The 13,138-nt window shown below is 30.9% G+C and overlaps 1 protein-coding gene across 1 annotated transcript; it reads left to right on the top strand.

The window, feature by feature from the left end:
- The first annotated feature begins 288 nt into the window (after positions 1–288).
- LOC134250948 (calcitonin receptor-like) lies at positions 289–12,780 on the top strand. The gene is made up of 12 exons (XM_062733309.1): positions 289–809; positions 3,281–3,394; positions 3,692–3,801; positions 4,125–4,225; positions 4,482–4,608; positions 6,430–6,583; positions 7,100–7,166; positions 7,707–7,770; positions 8,027–8,106; positions 11,959–12,097; positions 12,329–12,370; positions 12,637–12,780. Exons 1-12 carry the CDS (start codon positions 701–703, stop codon positions 12,775–12,777), a joined length of 1,248 nt encoding a protein of 415 aa, XP_062589293.1. The 5' UTR covers positions 289–700; the 3' UTR covers positions 12,778–12,780.
- Positions 12,781–13,138: the final 358 nt, after the last annotated feature.

Genomic DNA, 13,138 nt, shown 5'->3' with positions numbered 1-13,138 from the left:
ATCTGATTTGATTTATTAGTCTTAAAAAATATTATTAAATATCGACAAAATTCAAGATGATAATAAAATGTGCGTTTTTAATCTTGTAAAGAAAAAAAATAATTATCATCATGATCTTTTAATAGATTGATGTTGATAAATCAGGTAGTTCGTGCGCAGCTACTGATAAAGGTTCGCAAGCACAACAAGTGTTCCTGATCAATAATTTTGTCCGTGTAACTACTAGTAGTATATAAAGAGGGGAGAAACGGGAAAAACGAACGTGTGTTCCATTTTGTTCAGTGTTTTTTTTCTTTGTTGAAAAATCAAATTCTGTGATCTTTTTTTCATTATTATTACAGATTTACAAATTAATGTAAGCTGTCATACATCTTTTATTTCACTAGAAGCTGAATGATTTGATATTCATTGTTAATAAACTCTCTTGAGGTCCAGCTAAATATTTTTCGTGGGATACTTCGATTCCTTAGACGTGATTATTCTTGCCAAGCACTAACTCTTTTTCCAATTTTACTTGAAGGAGAGCACCTGCCTTACACAAAGAAAACAGACAAAGTGTTCTATAGTAAACATGGAGTCATTTCTTAGAAAACAGTCTGCATACTGAAAACAAAACGACAAGAAGTTTGTCTGTAGATTAACTGTGCAAAAAACGATTTATAAACAGTGAATTGAAATTGTGGAGTTCTAAAGTAGAAAGATGACTGGAAATTTTAGTCTGTTTCAACATCCTTTGTACAAACGTGTCCATGCTTGGTCCAAACTACAGTGCATCGACAATGTGATATCTAAACCTCAACCTAACAATGGTAAGTATACATGTTTATGACATATATTATAATTTAATTACGGTCATCGTTAAATCAAAGAGATAAGCTCTTTTTATTTTAAACGCTACGATCAAATTTCAAACCAGAGTCAGTGCAATTAGTAAAGAAGATCATTTCATTATAATTAATAAAAAATCATACTAAATAGATAAAACTATTTTTTGAACTATTTTTATAGAACTAATACCTTATTTAAATTATCAATTAATATGAGAGAGACTTGCTTTGTACTTTTTTTTAACTTTAATAAAATTCTTTCTTCAAGTAAAAAAAAAAAAACAAGAATATTCTCATCGAAGATAAGTGTGGCTGATATTCTTCATCCCGTATGAAAAAAGACACAAATACATGTATGTAAATTAGATTTTGAGGTAGATTTTCACTTCCTTGTTGAGAGAAAAATTAAAATGAGGAGGCAAAACCGAAGATCAATGAAAGTAAATGAGAAATCAATAATTGACCAATTCCCTAATTTTAATATTTTTCACAAAAAAAGTATTCAATGACAAAATAAAATATCAACATAGCGAATATAACTCATGTTAAAAAGTTCATTGAAAAGGAGCAAATATGGACCCTAAACACATCAGACGCAATATCAGATCAGGTGCCAAAGAGATTAAACATCCCCTGCCAACATGATTGTGAAAATGAAAAAAAAGTACTTATTCAAGCATGAATTCATTGGGGAAAATTTTAAGAAAGGCGTCACTCATTTGACTTATTGTTTGATTGTATGTTGTTTAATGTCCTCTCGAGAATTTTGCACTTATATGGAGACGCCACCATTTGCCGGTGGAGAGCTGCAAATTTTGTCCTATACTTGTCACTTGGGGATTGTTTTATAACACATTTGCAGATGTCCTTTGCTAAACAACCTGCAGCTGATGAATGACAAATTAGGGTCTGTTTGACAAGAAATATCATAATTTTCAAGTTTTTTTTTTAACATCTGTCGACATTTTAAGGTAAATGTCCCTTTAAAATCATATAGACCAGTCAAGGGTTAGACCTCTGTTGATACGTACATTTGCTGTAAGAGGGTTTCGTAAATTTTTATCATTATTGATCCGTTCAGTTTTATTTCTTTTGTGCGTGCAAGATGAGAGGGTTTGACCTGGTGTCTTAAGATTCTTAGATATCAAAGGAATTGATACATAATTCATGCACTATTTCCAGTTCAACTTTTTCAAACGGAAAATATGTAGACATGCAAGAAAATAAATGGGTGATGTTTAAATACCTACTTTTTGCTGTTTCGTAATATCATCAGAAATTAATAAATTATTTCTGTGTAACCATTTTTTTTATTTAAACTGACCTAGACGGCGTTTTAGAGATAACCATATTATTCTTCAGACAAATTTATTGAATGACAAATGAGGCTCAGTTATAGTCGCAGACATGACGATGAATTATGTCCATTGACAATTCATATAAAAGTCATTAAGACTACAGTCTGCAGTTAGGGTGACTAAGAAAACTAAACTTTCATAAGTACCTGAATGCATAGGAAATAATTTACAAAGTGCCAAAGCCTTGAGATTCTTTGAATTTAATGTCACTTTGTAATTCTTTTTATTTCATGTCTAATGGCATCAGGAATGTATAAGGGAAAGATAGCTACCACTGCTACAATTTATCTCCAATTTTGGAATTTATTTATAAAAGTTCTTTGGACAGCAACCATATACATGTACCTTAGATTTGGAAATATTATCATAAAAATTACTGAAGTGAAAAAAAATTACATCGCTTGCATTGGTTCGTTTCTCTTTTTAGCTCCTCTCTGAACATGTGAACATTAATACACTATTGTAACTATATAAATGTTTTAGTATACTTATAACTATAGCTTACGTTGTAAGTACAACTGTACTGAGAATAACTGGTTGTCCTTAACAGACAAGATGATTTTTGCCTTAAGTAAATGTTAAGGTTGTGATTTTTTTTTTCTGCGTTACTATTGAAAATGGAACAAAGTCGATGCACTTTTTAAAGCTATATTTTTATTTATGTCATCTTTATTGTGATATAAGCAAAAAAAATTATGTCATATTATTGTACTTTTACAGTTAAAAAGCACTCTGAATCTGAGTTATGCCAGATGTCCATATAATGTATAATAAATGATTGATTGACCAACTTCTGCTCACCATTCTGCGCATTACATTTTAGTGATTTTAAGGTCACAAAGATATTTAATGTCCACAACATCGTAAACAACATCTGTATTCATATAAATTTCAGTTAAATATATTTATTAGGAAAAGGATATTATGACAGATAAAAAAGCTTCGGATTGCAGGGAATAAAAAAAATACATGACTACAGATAAGTGTGCAAGTTTGAATGAAATGAAGATTGAAGGTCAGAGTAAAATAGATTTATTAGTACTGGTTTCAGAGCAGATATATTGTACCGTATAATTTCTTTGATAACATTTTCAGGACTGTTGTATTGCACGCCAAGACATGATCACTTTATGGGGTGTTGGAATTTTACGTTGGCAGGAAGTAGGGCTTATCTCCCATGTCCAGAGTTACCGGGCTTTGCACCAGAGAGTGGGAACCTTTCACATTTCTCGATAAATTACAGTTCACAAATGAGAGTGTCTAAATAGGAATGAAAATCAAATAATTTCAAATTTTAAAAAAAAAAATATATTAACATAAAGGTGGTCTAATTTATATGTTGATAGTACATGTACTTTTGATTTCTGAAAGAAAAATAAATGATTTTGCTATTTTTTCTCCGCTTCAATATTGAAGCATTGCAAATACTTTCATCTTTTGTATGTACATGTTCTTGTTATATTTAAAAATTGAGTTAATTTTTTGTTGCATGATTTTTTTCTTCAGATTTTGCTTACTTTGACTGTCTCTCCAATGGTTCCTGGTATGTACACCCATCTACAGGAAAGGAGTATGCTAATTATCTGGGATGTAGAAACTACCAGAGAGTATTGAAAGCAAGTATAACACACTACTCTAAAAAAATAATGACAATTTACGAATAGAAGATAAAGATTAGCATATACCTGGGTATGTAGCAGATCAAATAATTATATATATTTCGAAAAAAAATCTGAAAATTATAATTATATTTGTCAAATATACCATTTTGTAATGGAAACCGAAGGTGTTTTGCCTGAAAGCCACATTTTCGCACATATGTTCCTTAAAAAAAAATGTAAATTTTTCAATTAAGATAATTGAAAAATTCAAATTTTTGTAGAGGACAAACCTGCTTGTTAGTACTATTCGTTATCAGTATTTTTTCTTAAATTTTTAGGAGACAGAAGATCATTTTTTACATGTATATGTTTCCATTGCTGGATTCAGTATATCCCTCCTATTGCTTATTGCTGCACTTGTTATTTTCTTCAGTTTCAGGTAAAGAACTGTATTCTTTTTTATATTTAGGGTGAATTTTTTTTTGGTATTATTGATTGTACAAGAGCTAGAGGGTCATTGCTGAAATGGAAAAGATTGTTATAAAATACTTATTAATCGGGATTACCATTTTCCTGGAATTGTAAAAAGTAACTTAAATAAATATGATATTTAATTAAGAGAAATACTTCGGTTTATATAATTTTTAAGCACTCTAAAAGGTTTACTAGAAATTTCAGTTTCATTTTTTTTCCAGGCAATTAAATTGTGACCGAGTAGCAGTACACAAGAACCTGTTTCTATCTTACGTCATCACTGATCTATTCAACGTCATCTACCTGTCTGTCGTCTGCTTAAGTGAGAGTGTTCTGATGCAGAATCCGGTAAGTCAAAGATATAACATCTATAAGTTATAAATATTCTTCAAATGGTGCTCGTAAAGAAAACATAATTTTCATTGCGTTTACTTTACAGTATGACTATGATCCAAATTTCCATCTTTTATGTTATGATTTATTGAAAAATGTAGAAGTAAAAGCACTTTCATTGAATCATATTATACCGATTGACAGTCGGGTGATTTCAAGAACGGTAAGATAAATAAACTTATGCAAACAATGGATGATTGGGTTTTTGAGGAAGCAATGTTGTTTAACCTTTACGTCTGTTCTCTGAATGTTTATAAATACCATGAGCATATATTAAACAACCTGTCCCAGTTCTGTTATCAAACATTAGTGTTATTAATGACTACATAAAAGTTTAGCTATGGTAGAAAAGTATGCTTGTGATACCTTTTTACAATTGTTAACTACAATTGCTATTATATCAAATACCGCTACTTCGATATTTTGGTACACTGTTTTACTATGGGATCTACCCCATGCAGAAGTTTTATCTTAGATTGAAAGCGTTTATATTAGTTTCACAAACCATTCAAGTGATGTATGATTTTGAAATAATTACTAGTAAATGCAATATAAAAATATGAACCTCATGAGAAAAAAAATTAACTAAACAATATATATATTTATTATTATACTATAGTAAAAGATTTATCAAATGTATAAAAGTGTAAACGTAATCTGTTTTTCTACTTGTTAAGGAATATGAAAAGAAATCACGACCATGAAATATGACCGAATTTTCATGATTGAAGTGATGGATAAATAAATCTAGGATTTTACTGCACTAATGTCATTATCCTTTTTTACTACAACAATGTGTAATTCTGCAGTAGATCGTGACAGTATGCTTCTTTTCTGATCACTAATATGCGTCTTCCATTGGTTATCATTGTCTTATACAACAGTATAAGGCAAAAGATTTTAAAAATATATATCAAATCATGATAATAGTATTCGGAGAGTACATGGGTGATCTTTGTTTACATGAATTAACTAAATGAATCTAAAACCGATACCAAATTCTGAAAATTTATGAGGCCTTGAGTTATATTAATATGCACGTATGCAGACTATAAGTGCAGGTAGCATAAGCATGACATGTGATGAATATCTGTTATTTATGAAAAAAACTTTCTAATTTCAATTACATTCCGATTCCTAACCCGGTTTCCAATCGCCTTGGAAAATTGAAACACTAAAAAAAAGAAATTGGCAAATTTTAAGGTTTTTATCAGAAGGATTATATAAGAAACACTTTCCTCTGGCATCTTGCACAAATGCCTGGTAAGGTACATTGTACCTCATTACATGCATGTCAAAGTAGCAATACTTCAATGACAAAATCTTGTAAAAGATTATATATTACCGGGTTCTAGTAATAAGGAACATATAGTCTGTCCTTAAGCTCAAAAGACAATTAAAAGAATACAAATTGGAAAAGGAGCAAACAGGGACCACTAAAATCATCAGAGAATCGATCAGGTGCCAAAGAGTATAGAACATCTTCTTTCGACCGGTCACACCCGCCAATTTAGTGTGAAATTTTAAGTAATGACCACACAATGTGTAAAAGACATATCACCCAAATCAGTCATCAGAAATCTTGAGATTTACTCAAAATATTTACAATGTATAAAATTCTGTCACACTGATTAAAGAAGTCGACCTAATTCTAAACATAGACGATCCTCTGATTATCTATCGATAAACTATGTTCATGACATTTTAAGATTCTTATTTTCATAATTTTATTCTGAAAATTATCGTTTTGAAACTTTTTCCATGTTTTTTCTTCAGTTGTGGTGCCAGGTATTACACATTATAACACAGTATGCTGTAGTGAGTAACTTTGCCTGGATGTTTTGTGAGGGTCTCTTCCTACATACCTTAGTCATGAACGCCCTTAAACCTGGAAACTACGTTATTGTTGCCTGCTTTATCATAGGTTGGGGTAAGTATAGAATTAATTAGTGCTTAATTGTGTAATTTTATTATAAGCCAGAGAGATCTTTTATCATTTTATTGCTTCGTGAAAAAGTGATGGAAATTGGGTCAGTATACATCACTATTATACTATCATGACTATGGAATCAACAAGCTCAAGATGTTATGTGTATGACCTTTTCTCGATAAATTGGGTTTTGATCCGACGAGTACGAACCAGTAAAAGTTGGTGCGTGCCAACAAACATTGAATTTTAGCAAAAATTAATATGTTGGCATAATTAATTTTTTCAGTACTCTTTGGGAACATATAGATTTCAAATACTGAAATGGGACATCTAGGTTAATTTCTTCTGACTTGTTTTCGGAAGATACATTTTATTCATTTTTCTAGAATTTTCCTTTCCGTGACTTAATTTGTCCTTCAAGCACTAACTCTTTGGACTATTCTGAAGAACTGACTCTGATGCTTAGACAAAGATAGATTGAAGGCTTTTAAGTAACAAAAAATATTTTTATTACAGTAGTTCCCTTGGTGTTGACAGCTGCCTACGCCGGAATCAGGGCAACACTGTCGGACAACATACAATTGTACGTTAATAACTTTCTTAACCATGCTAAGACCAGATTGTCATAAACGTAAACATAATATATCTTAATTCTTTTCCATCAGACACCATCAATATTTAGATTTGTCATAATTCTATCTTTTTCTGAAGGGATTTATAGTGTAAACCTTTTCTTTATTTTTTCTGTAATATCTTCTGAATAATGAAGGCGATTTTATTTCATTTTTCAAGGAAATTTTGTCATCCAGACAATAAAAAAATCGAAACATATTTCATCAATGTCTAAATTTTCTTCACCCCCTTTTTCCCCCTTTCCTATCATGAAATGGATTTTTTTAAAGTTAATTGTTTCTTGCAACAAAACTCTTTTTTTTCTTAATCCACCACTCTTTATTGCAAAAATAACTTAGTACATTGTAACGTCTAAAAGTACATGAGTAGTCTAGGATTTAACCTATTGTAATGCCAATGTTTTCTATTTATCTTAAAGCAAAAGACTGAATGATGAATAACACTGATAAAGACAATTTGTTTTATAAATCACACATTGCTTTTCCTACAGCTGTTGGTTATATGAAAGTTCCCTGCAATGGATCACCTTTGCACCGGTTGTCCTTTCAATGATGGCAAGTTATCTTAAAAGTGAATTTGATCCTTTTTTCTTTTTTTTTTTTTTTTGCTTGCTTGCTTTATCTTGATTGGATGTATGGACATAATCAAACGTTCTTTGAAAGAATACATTTCGAGAAAAAAAAAGAATATTAATCGAACACTTCATAGCTATATTGAAAGTTTATCACAATGAATAATTTATCATGAACAAATTTGTTAATAATAGCATATTCTTGACTTTGTTAATAATATAATTTTTTTTTCTTTCAGGTTAACGTCATATTTCTTATCAATATCATGCGTTTACTTATAACAAAGCTACGACAACTTCCTGAGGCGACTCAAACTAGGTATCTTAAAGTCTTTTCTAACACTGAAATTAAAACAATTGATTTAAACCTTTTAATTTGTAAAAACAGTTCTTAAAATAAAAAAAAACGAATATTACAAACAGTGATCGATCTAAAACAAAAGAAATCTGTCAAAATGGCAATAAAACACAGACCCCTGAAAATTTCAAAAGGTGCAATCAGATGCCTATAGGAGGAGTAAGCATCTCTACGACCGGTCACATCTGCCGTGAGCTCAAAGAAAAAAGCGGTTTTGGAAGAAAATGATGCATTGTCATTCTTTTGTCGTTTGACATTCACTTAACTTGGGTGTATAAATCTTTATTATTTGATTTATTTTATAACTGTTCAGATTACTTTGTCAAAATCCATATCTGGCCAAAAGTGTATGATGGGAAATTTTGCCAAAATATTATTCAATTTTTATCCTCTGTAATTGAAGATCGGAGTATATATTTTTTGCCCTGTCCGTCCGTCTGTCTGGCTAATTGTCTGTTTGTCCGCAAAAACTTTAACCTTGTCCATAACTTTTGAGCAGGTGGGGGCTATGGCTTTCATATTTCATAGGTCAGATGTACTTCTACATTAGGTACCACCAAAATTAACTCCTGTCCTTGCCCTTGGAGTTTTACCCACTTCTACCATTTTTTTCCGAACTTTAACCATAGCCATAAGTTTTGAATAAATAATGCTAGGACTTTCATACTTCATATGTTTATGAACTGTGACTAGACATTTCATTAGTTTTGAAAATATTTGACTCTTTGACCTTAACCTTAGAGTTTAGACCACTTTTAAAAGACATTAATAGCCATTCTCTGTAACCACTTAAACTTCGTTGCCACGCATGGTCACCGATTTTGATGAAACTTCACCCATGCTTAGAAAATGACATCAGAAACAAATATCAAACAAAATTTCGTTGCTATGTGTCTCGGTTGCTATGGCAACAGCCGGAAAAGTTTGAAAAATCGAGATTTTCAGCCACTTTAAATCTTGATTGTGGCTTAATAAAAACTAAAAAAAGCAAATAAACCATTCTCACAAAAACATGACACCTTGATGTCACTTATACTGTAAAGAAATTGTTTAGAATATATCTCTAAGTAAGTGGTAACCAAGGTTACATTTGGAATACATTTAAAATGCTGAAATATGCTGAAAAACACTCTGAATTCACTAATGGTAGGTGTTACATGCTCAAACTAAATCAAGGACTTAAGAAAAACAATGAAAATGTTTGACCTTAAGTATATAAGTATAAGCAATATTATTCTATAAATAACTTTTATGGTTGCCATGGTAACACAGTGTAACCATGCAAAACAAGTAACTAAGATTGGGTTAATGCTACTGTCTTGAGGAAAAACATGAAAATTCAAGACTGGCTAATATACATCCTTAGGACCTTGCAACACCAAAACCATAAGAAAAATTGGGTATAATTGCTACTTTGCAGTGTTACCATGGAAACAAAGTACCAGTGCTTAAAAGTGAATTATTTTTCGCTGCATTAAGAATTAAATTGCCATTTAATCAAGAAACAAATTACAAGACTCAGCTTGAATAGTACTTATCTGTTAGAACTGAAGTTGAATATCATATATTGATAAAATTTGATGAAGAAAACAACGCTGTTGCTATGGTCACCAAGAAGGGAAAATGTTCGATTTTGTAAACTTTATATTAGTATTAAACCCTGCGTGCCAACTTCTTGCATCCACTTAGAGATTGGATGATAGTCAAAATTAAAAGTCAAGTTAGCTGTTAATGAATATCAATCATAAAAGTTTTGGGAATCTACATTTAAGGGTACGTATCCAAGAAAAGAAAATATTTTTCAGGTTTTTAAGCATATATTTTCTGCTTATTTCCATAGCAACGCTCTATTTAAAGAATCTAATCTGATTTTTTTCAAACGGGAAAACTTGAAGCACACCAACATCTTTAAAAATTGATCATCAGTTATGAGGAAATGTGCTTTTTTAAAAGATTGGATCGGATTTAAACATACAGAGTGTTACTTTGAAGGCTCTCTGTGGTATAAAAACCTTGGCAACCATTGCCAACCAAAATGAAATATCATATTTTGTTCTTGGTATATGTTTCAAGGCTCTTTTTTCTATTATTTGGTCACATTTCATCCTTTAATTGCTTTTTTAATTTTACGTGTATGACTTTATAAAATTCAATGAATATTTTCTTTTACTTTTGAATACTTTGTTACCATAGTAACGTATGTAGTAGTTGATTTACCAAACATGTTTATCATGCATTTGAGACATCTGACCTCCAACTTTTGGAAACAGTCATTGCCAATTGTTTTCTTTGCCGTAAATGTTAACTATGGGGCTCTAAACATGTTTGAAAATGCCATTTTTGAACTTTAAGACATGTTGCCATGGTAACTATAAAACATAGCAACCAATTTTTGCCTGATTTCAGTTAAGGGTATCAATGACTTTTATCATAGAGAGTTTGGAGAAATTCTGAGACTATGCGTGCCACAGCTCCTATATAAAATTTCAAATCATTACAGAGAATGGCTCTTAACCTTTACCATAACTTTTGAACTGTTAGCACTACGGGTTTCATATTTCAGGTGTACTCCTTCTGATAACATCTTTCTTCGGACAGCAATAATTTTGATTTTTTTTACCTTGACATTAGAGTTTAACTCACTTACAAAAACTTAAATCCGACCATAATTTTTCAATCGTTAGTCTAGGGTTTTCCTTTTTCACAGGTGTATTTCTTGTTAGAAGACCTTCCAATGGGTACTTACAATTTTTGCTTTGACCTTAGAGCAAAACTTGCATTTTTAAAATAATTTCAACCCTTGCCATAAGCTGCCAAGGGCATCAGTGTTTCACAAACACATTTTTATGGCTATTACTGAAACTGAACTTCGGTTCAATTAATACCGTTGTTCTGCTTTGTTTTAGTTCAACTCATTATTCAAAAGCTTCAAAAGTGAGAAAAAGGGTAGCACTTTGAAAATTAAAACACTGGAATAATTGATAAAATTTTAGTCAAATATATAATTGTGTTCCTGATGTTTTAAGTGTGACTTTGATATAAAAAATATGAACATATTTTAACTGAATGGTTGCCAATCAAAAATGAAGTTTCTATTATCCTCCTCTGTTGCACAGGAAGTATTGTCCAATGACGTCAGATCAGGTGTTAAATCACAATCCTAAGTGATCTTGAGACGGTTTGATGTCTCTGTATAGCTAGACCTCAAAGATCCATCATGATATAACGGAATACGTCAAGAATTTATAGAATAAACGCTTTTATTCTTGATGTTGACTATATCCAATATTAACGTTTTCTTCAGTCCTGTGTCAAGATGTTATAAATAAGCTATCCATCTTTAGATGTTACATGACATAAGGTTCTTAAAAGCCTCTTAAGTGTAACCATGTTAATTAAACCTAATGCTTTCTCTAAACATAATAATGAGAGAGAGAGATATACATCACTTTATACAAAAATTCCTGCATTTTTTTTTTTTTTTTTTTTTGGATATACGGGTATGAAGTTCATAGATTGGTAGATCGACCTTCTCCAGACAGAGAGAATCTCTTAATGTACTATATTTACTAGTAATTTGTTATGCCATTACTTACAAACTGAAATGTCAGCAGATTTTTCTCGTTTGTCCGATCAAGATAATGATTACACGGTTGGTGTTACCGGTCGACAAGGGATTCTTGCTCCTTTATGGCATATGATCCAACCTCTAATGTCTTAGGGAGTCTTTGTTTGCTCTTCTTCCATTTAATATTGTTTCGTTGATTTCTTTATATCATTACATTTTTTTAATCACTTTCTTTTTTTGTTCAGGAAAGCAGTAAGAGCAACGGGGATTTTAATTCCATTGCTTGGTCTGCAATTTCTACTTTTCATAAAGCGTCCAAATGATAAAGAATCCACACTGTATGACGTATACACTTATGCAGTATCGGTGGTTGTTTCATTACAGGTAATTATCACATATTACGTTGTAATATAAGATACATACCGATAATTAACATTTCAGGAATTCTAAATCTAACTTTAGATTTTCACAGTAATTATGACTAGATATACATGCATTCAGTATTATTCCTCACTTATAATCTTGATGTTCGTTACTTAACATAAATAAATTTAAGTGAATAATACGTACACCTCTGGAAAGCCTAATATTTTTTCATTGCTTTTTATCTTGCAGGGAGCTTTTGTTTCCATTCTCTATTGTTTCTGCAATGGCGAGGTAAGAAAAAAAAATTCTAACATTACCTTTTAAAATATACATGTACATGTATAGTAAGTTTAAACAAAATTTTAAAAGTTAAAATAAGAATGAAAAAACTTAACAGAAATTGATTTTTAATACATACTGAATTAAATATAAATAGACACTTTTTTTAATTTATCAAAAAACTCATGATGAAAGAAAAAGGTTGCTTGAATGAAGTTTCTTCATCTCAAAAATGCTGCGCTTTGTGAACCTTTACATAAAGGACATTTTTCTTACAGGTTTTGACGTTATTACAGAGGAGATGGTATCAACACAGAGTATCGTTACCAGGGAAACGGAAGCGCGCGCAATCTTGTTCCGGGTCCACCATGTATACGTTTATTGATCCAATGTCACAAGGAAATTCCAACATGCTTTGATTTCCAAAATACTATAAATTTTAGTTTATAAAAGTATATATTCATTAAATAAAATATGGCAAAAACGAAAAATCTTATCATTTGTTCTTCACCATTGTTGGAAACAATGTCAAAATATTTATATTCTTCTATTTAAAAATAAAAGATTTGTTTGTAAAACACTGAAGCATCCAAATGCATGGCAGCTGATAGCGAAGGTAAAAGTTTCACAAATTCAAGTCAAACTCCAATACCAAGTTCAAGAGATCAAAAATGTTGAAAACCAAAAGAAATTAAGGACTATAGTCTCGGTGAATGTATATTTGAATTATGAAATTCCAAGCACTATAATATCCCTTCAAAAGTTCTGGTTAAGGTTAAA

This window comes from Saccostrea cucullata, unplaced genomic scaffold (assembly GCF_032062105.1).
Source record: "Saccostrea cucullata isolate Sc308-1 unplaced genomic scaffold, CSIRO_AGI_Scuc_v1 ctg391, whole genome shotgun sequence".
Taxonomy (NCBI): domain Eukaryota; kingdom Metazoa; phylum Mollusca; class Bivalvia; order Ostreida; family Ostreidae; genus Saccostrea; species Saccostrea cuccullata.
Note: the sequence above shows the minus strand (reverse complement) of the source record. Positions and strands in the feature narration are given on the sequence as shown.

Excerpts from the sequence above, each read along its gene's own strand:
- LOC134250948 (XM_062733309.1), top strand. The coding sequence starts at position 701 with ATGACTGGAAATTTTAGTCTGTTTCAACATCCTTTGTACAAACGTGTC. Across the intron at positions 4,226-4,481 it reads GTTATTTTCTTCAGTTTCAG|GCAATTAAATTGTGACCGAG; the intron begins GTAAAGAACTGT and ends TTTTTTTTCCAG. Across the intron at positions 6,584-7,099 it reads CTGCTTTATCATAGGTTGGG|TAGTTCCCTTGGTGTTGACA; the intron begins GTAAGTATAGAA and ends TTTTTATTACAG.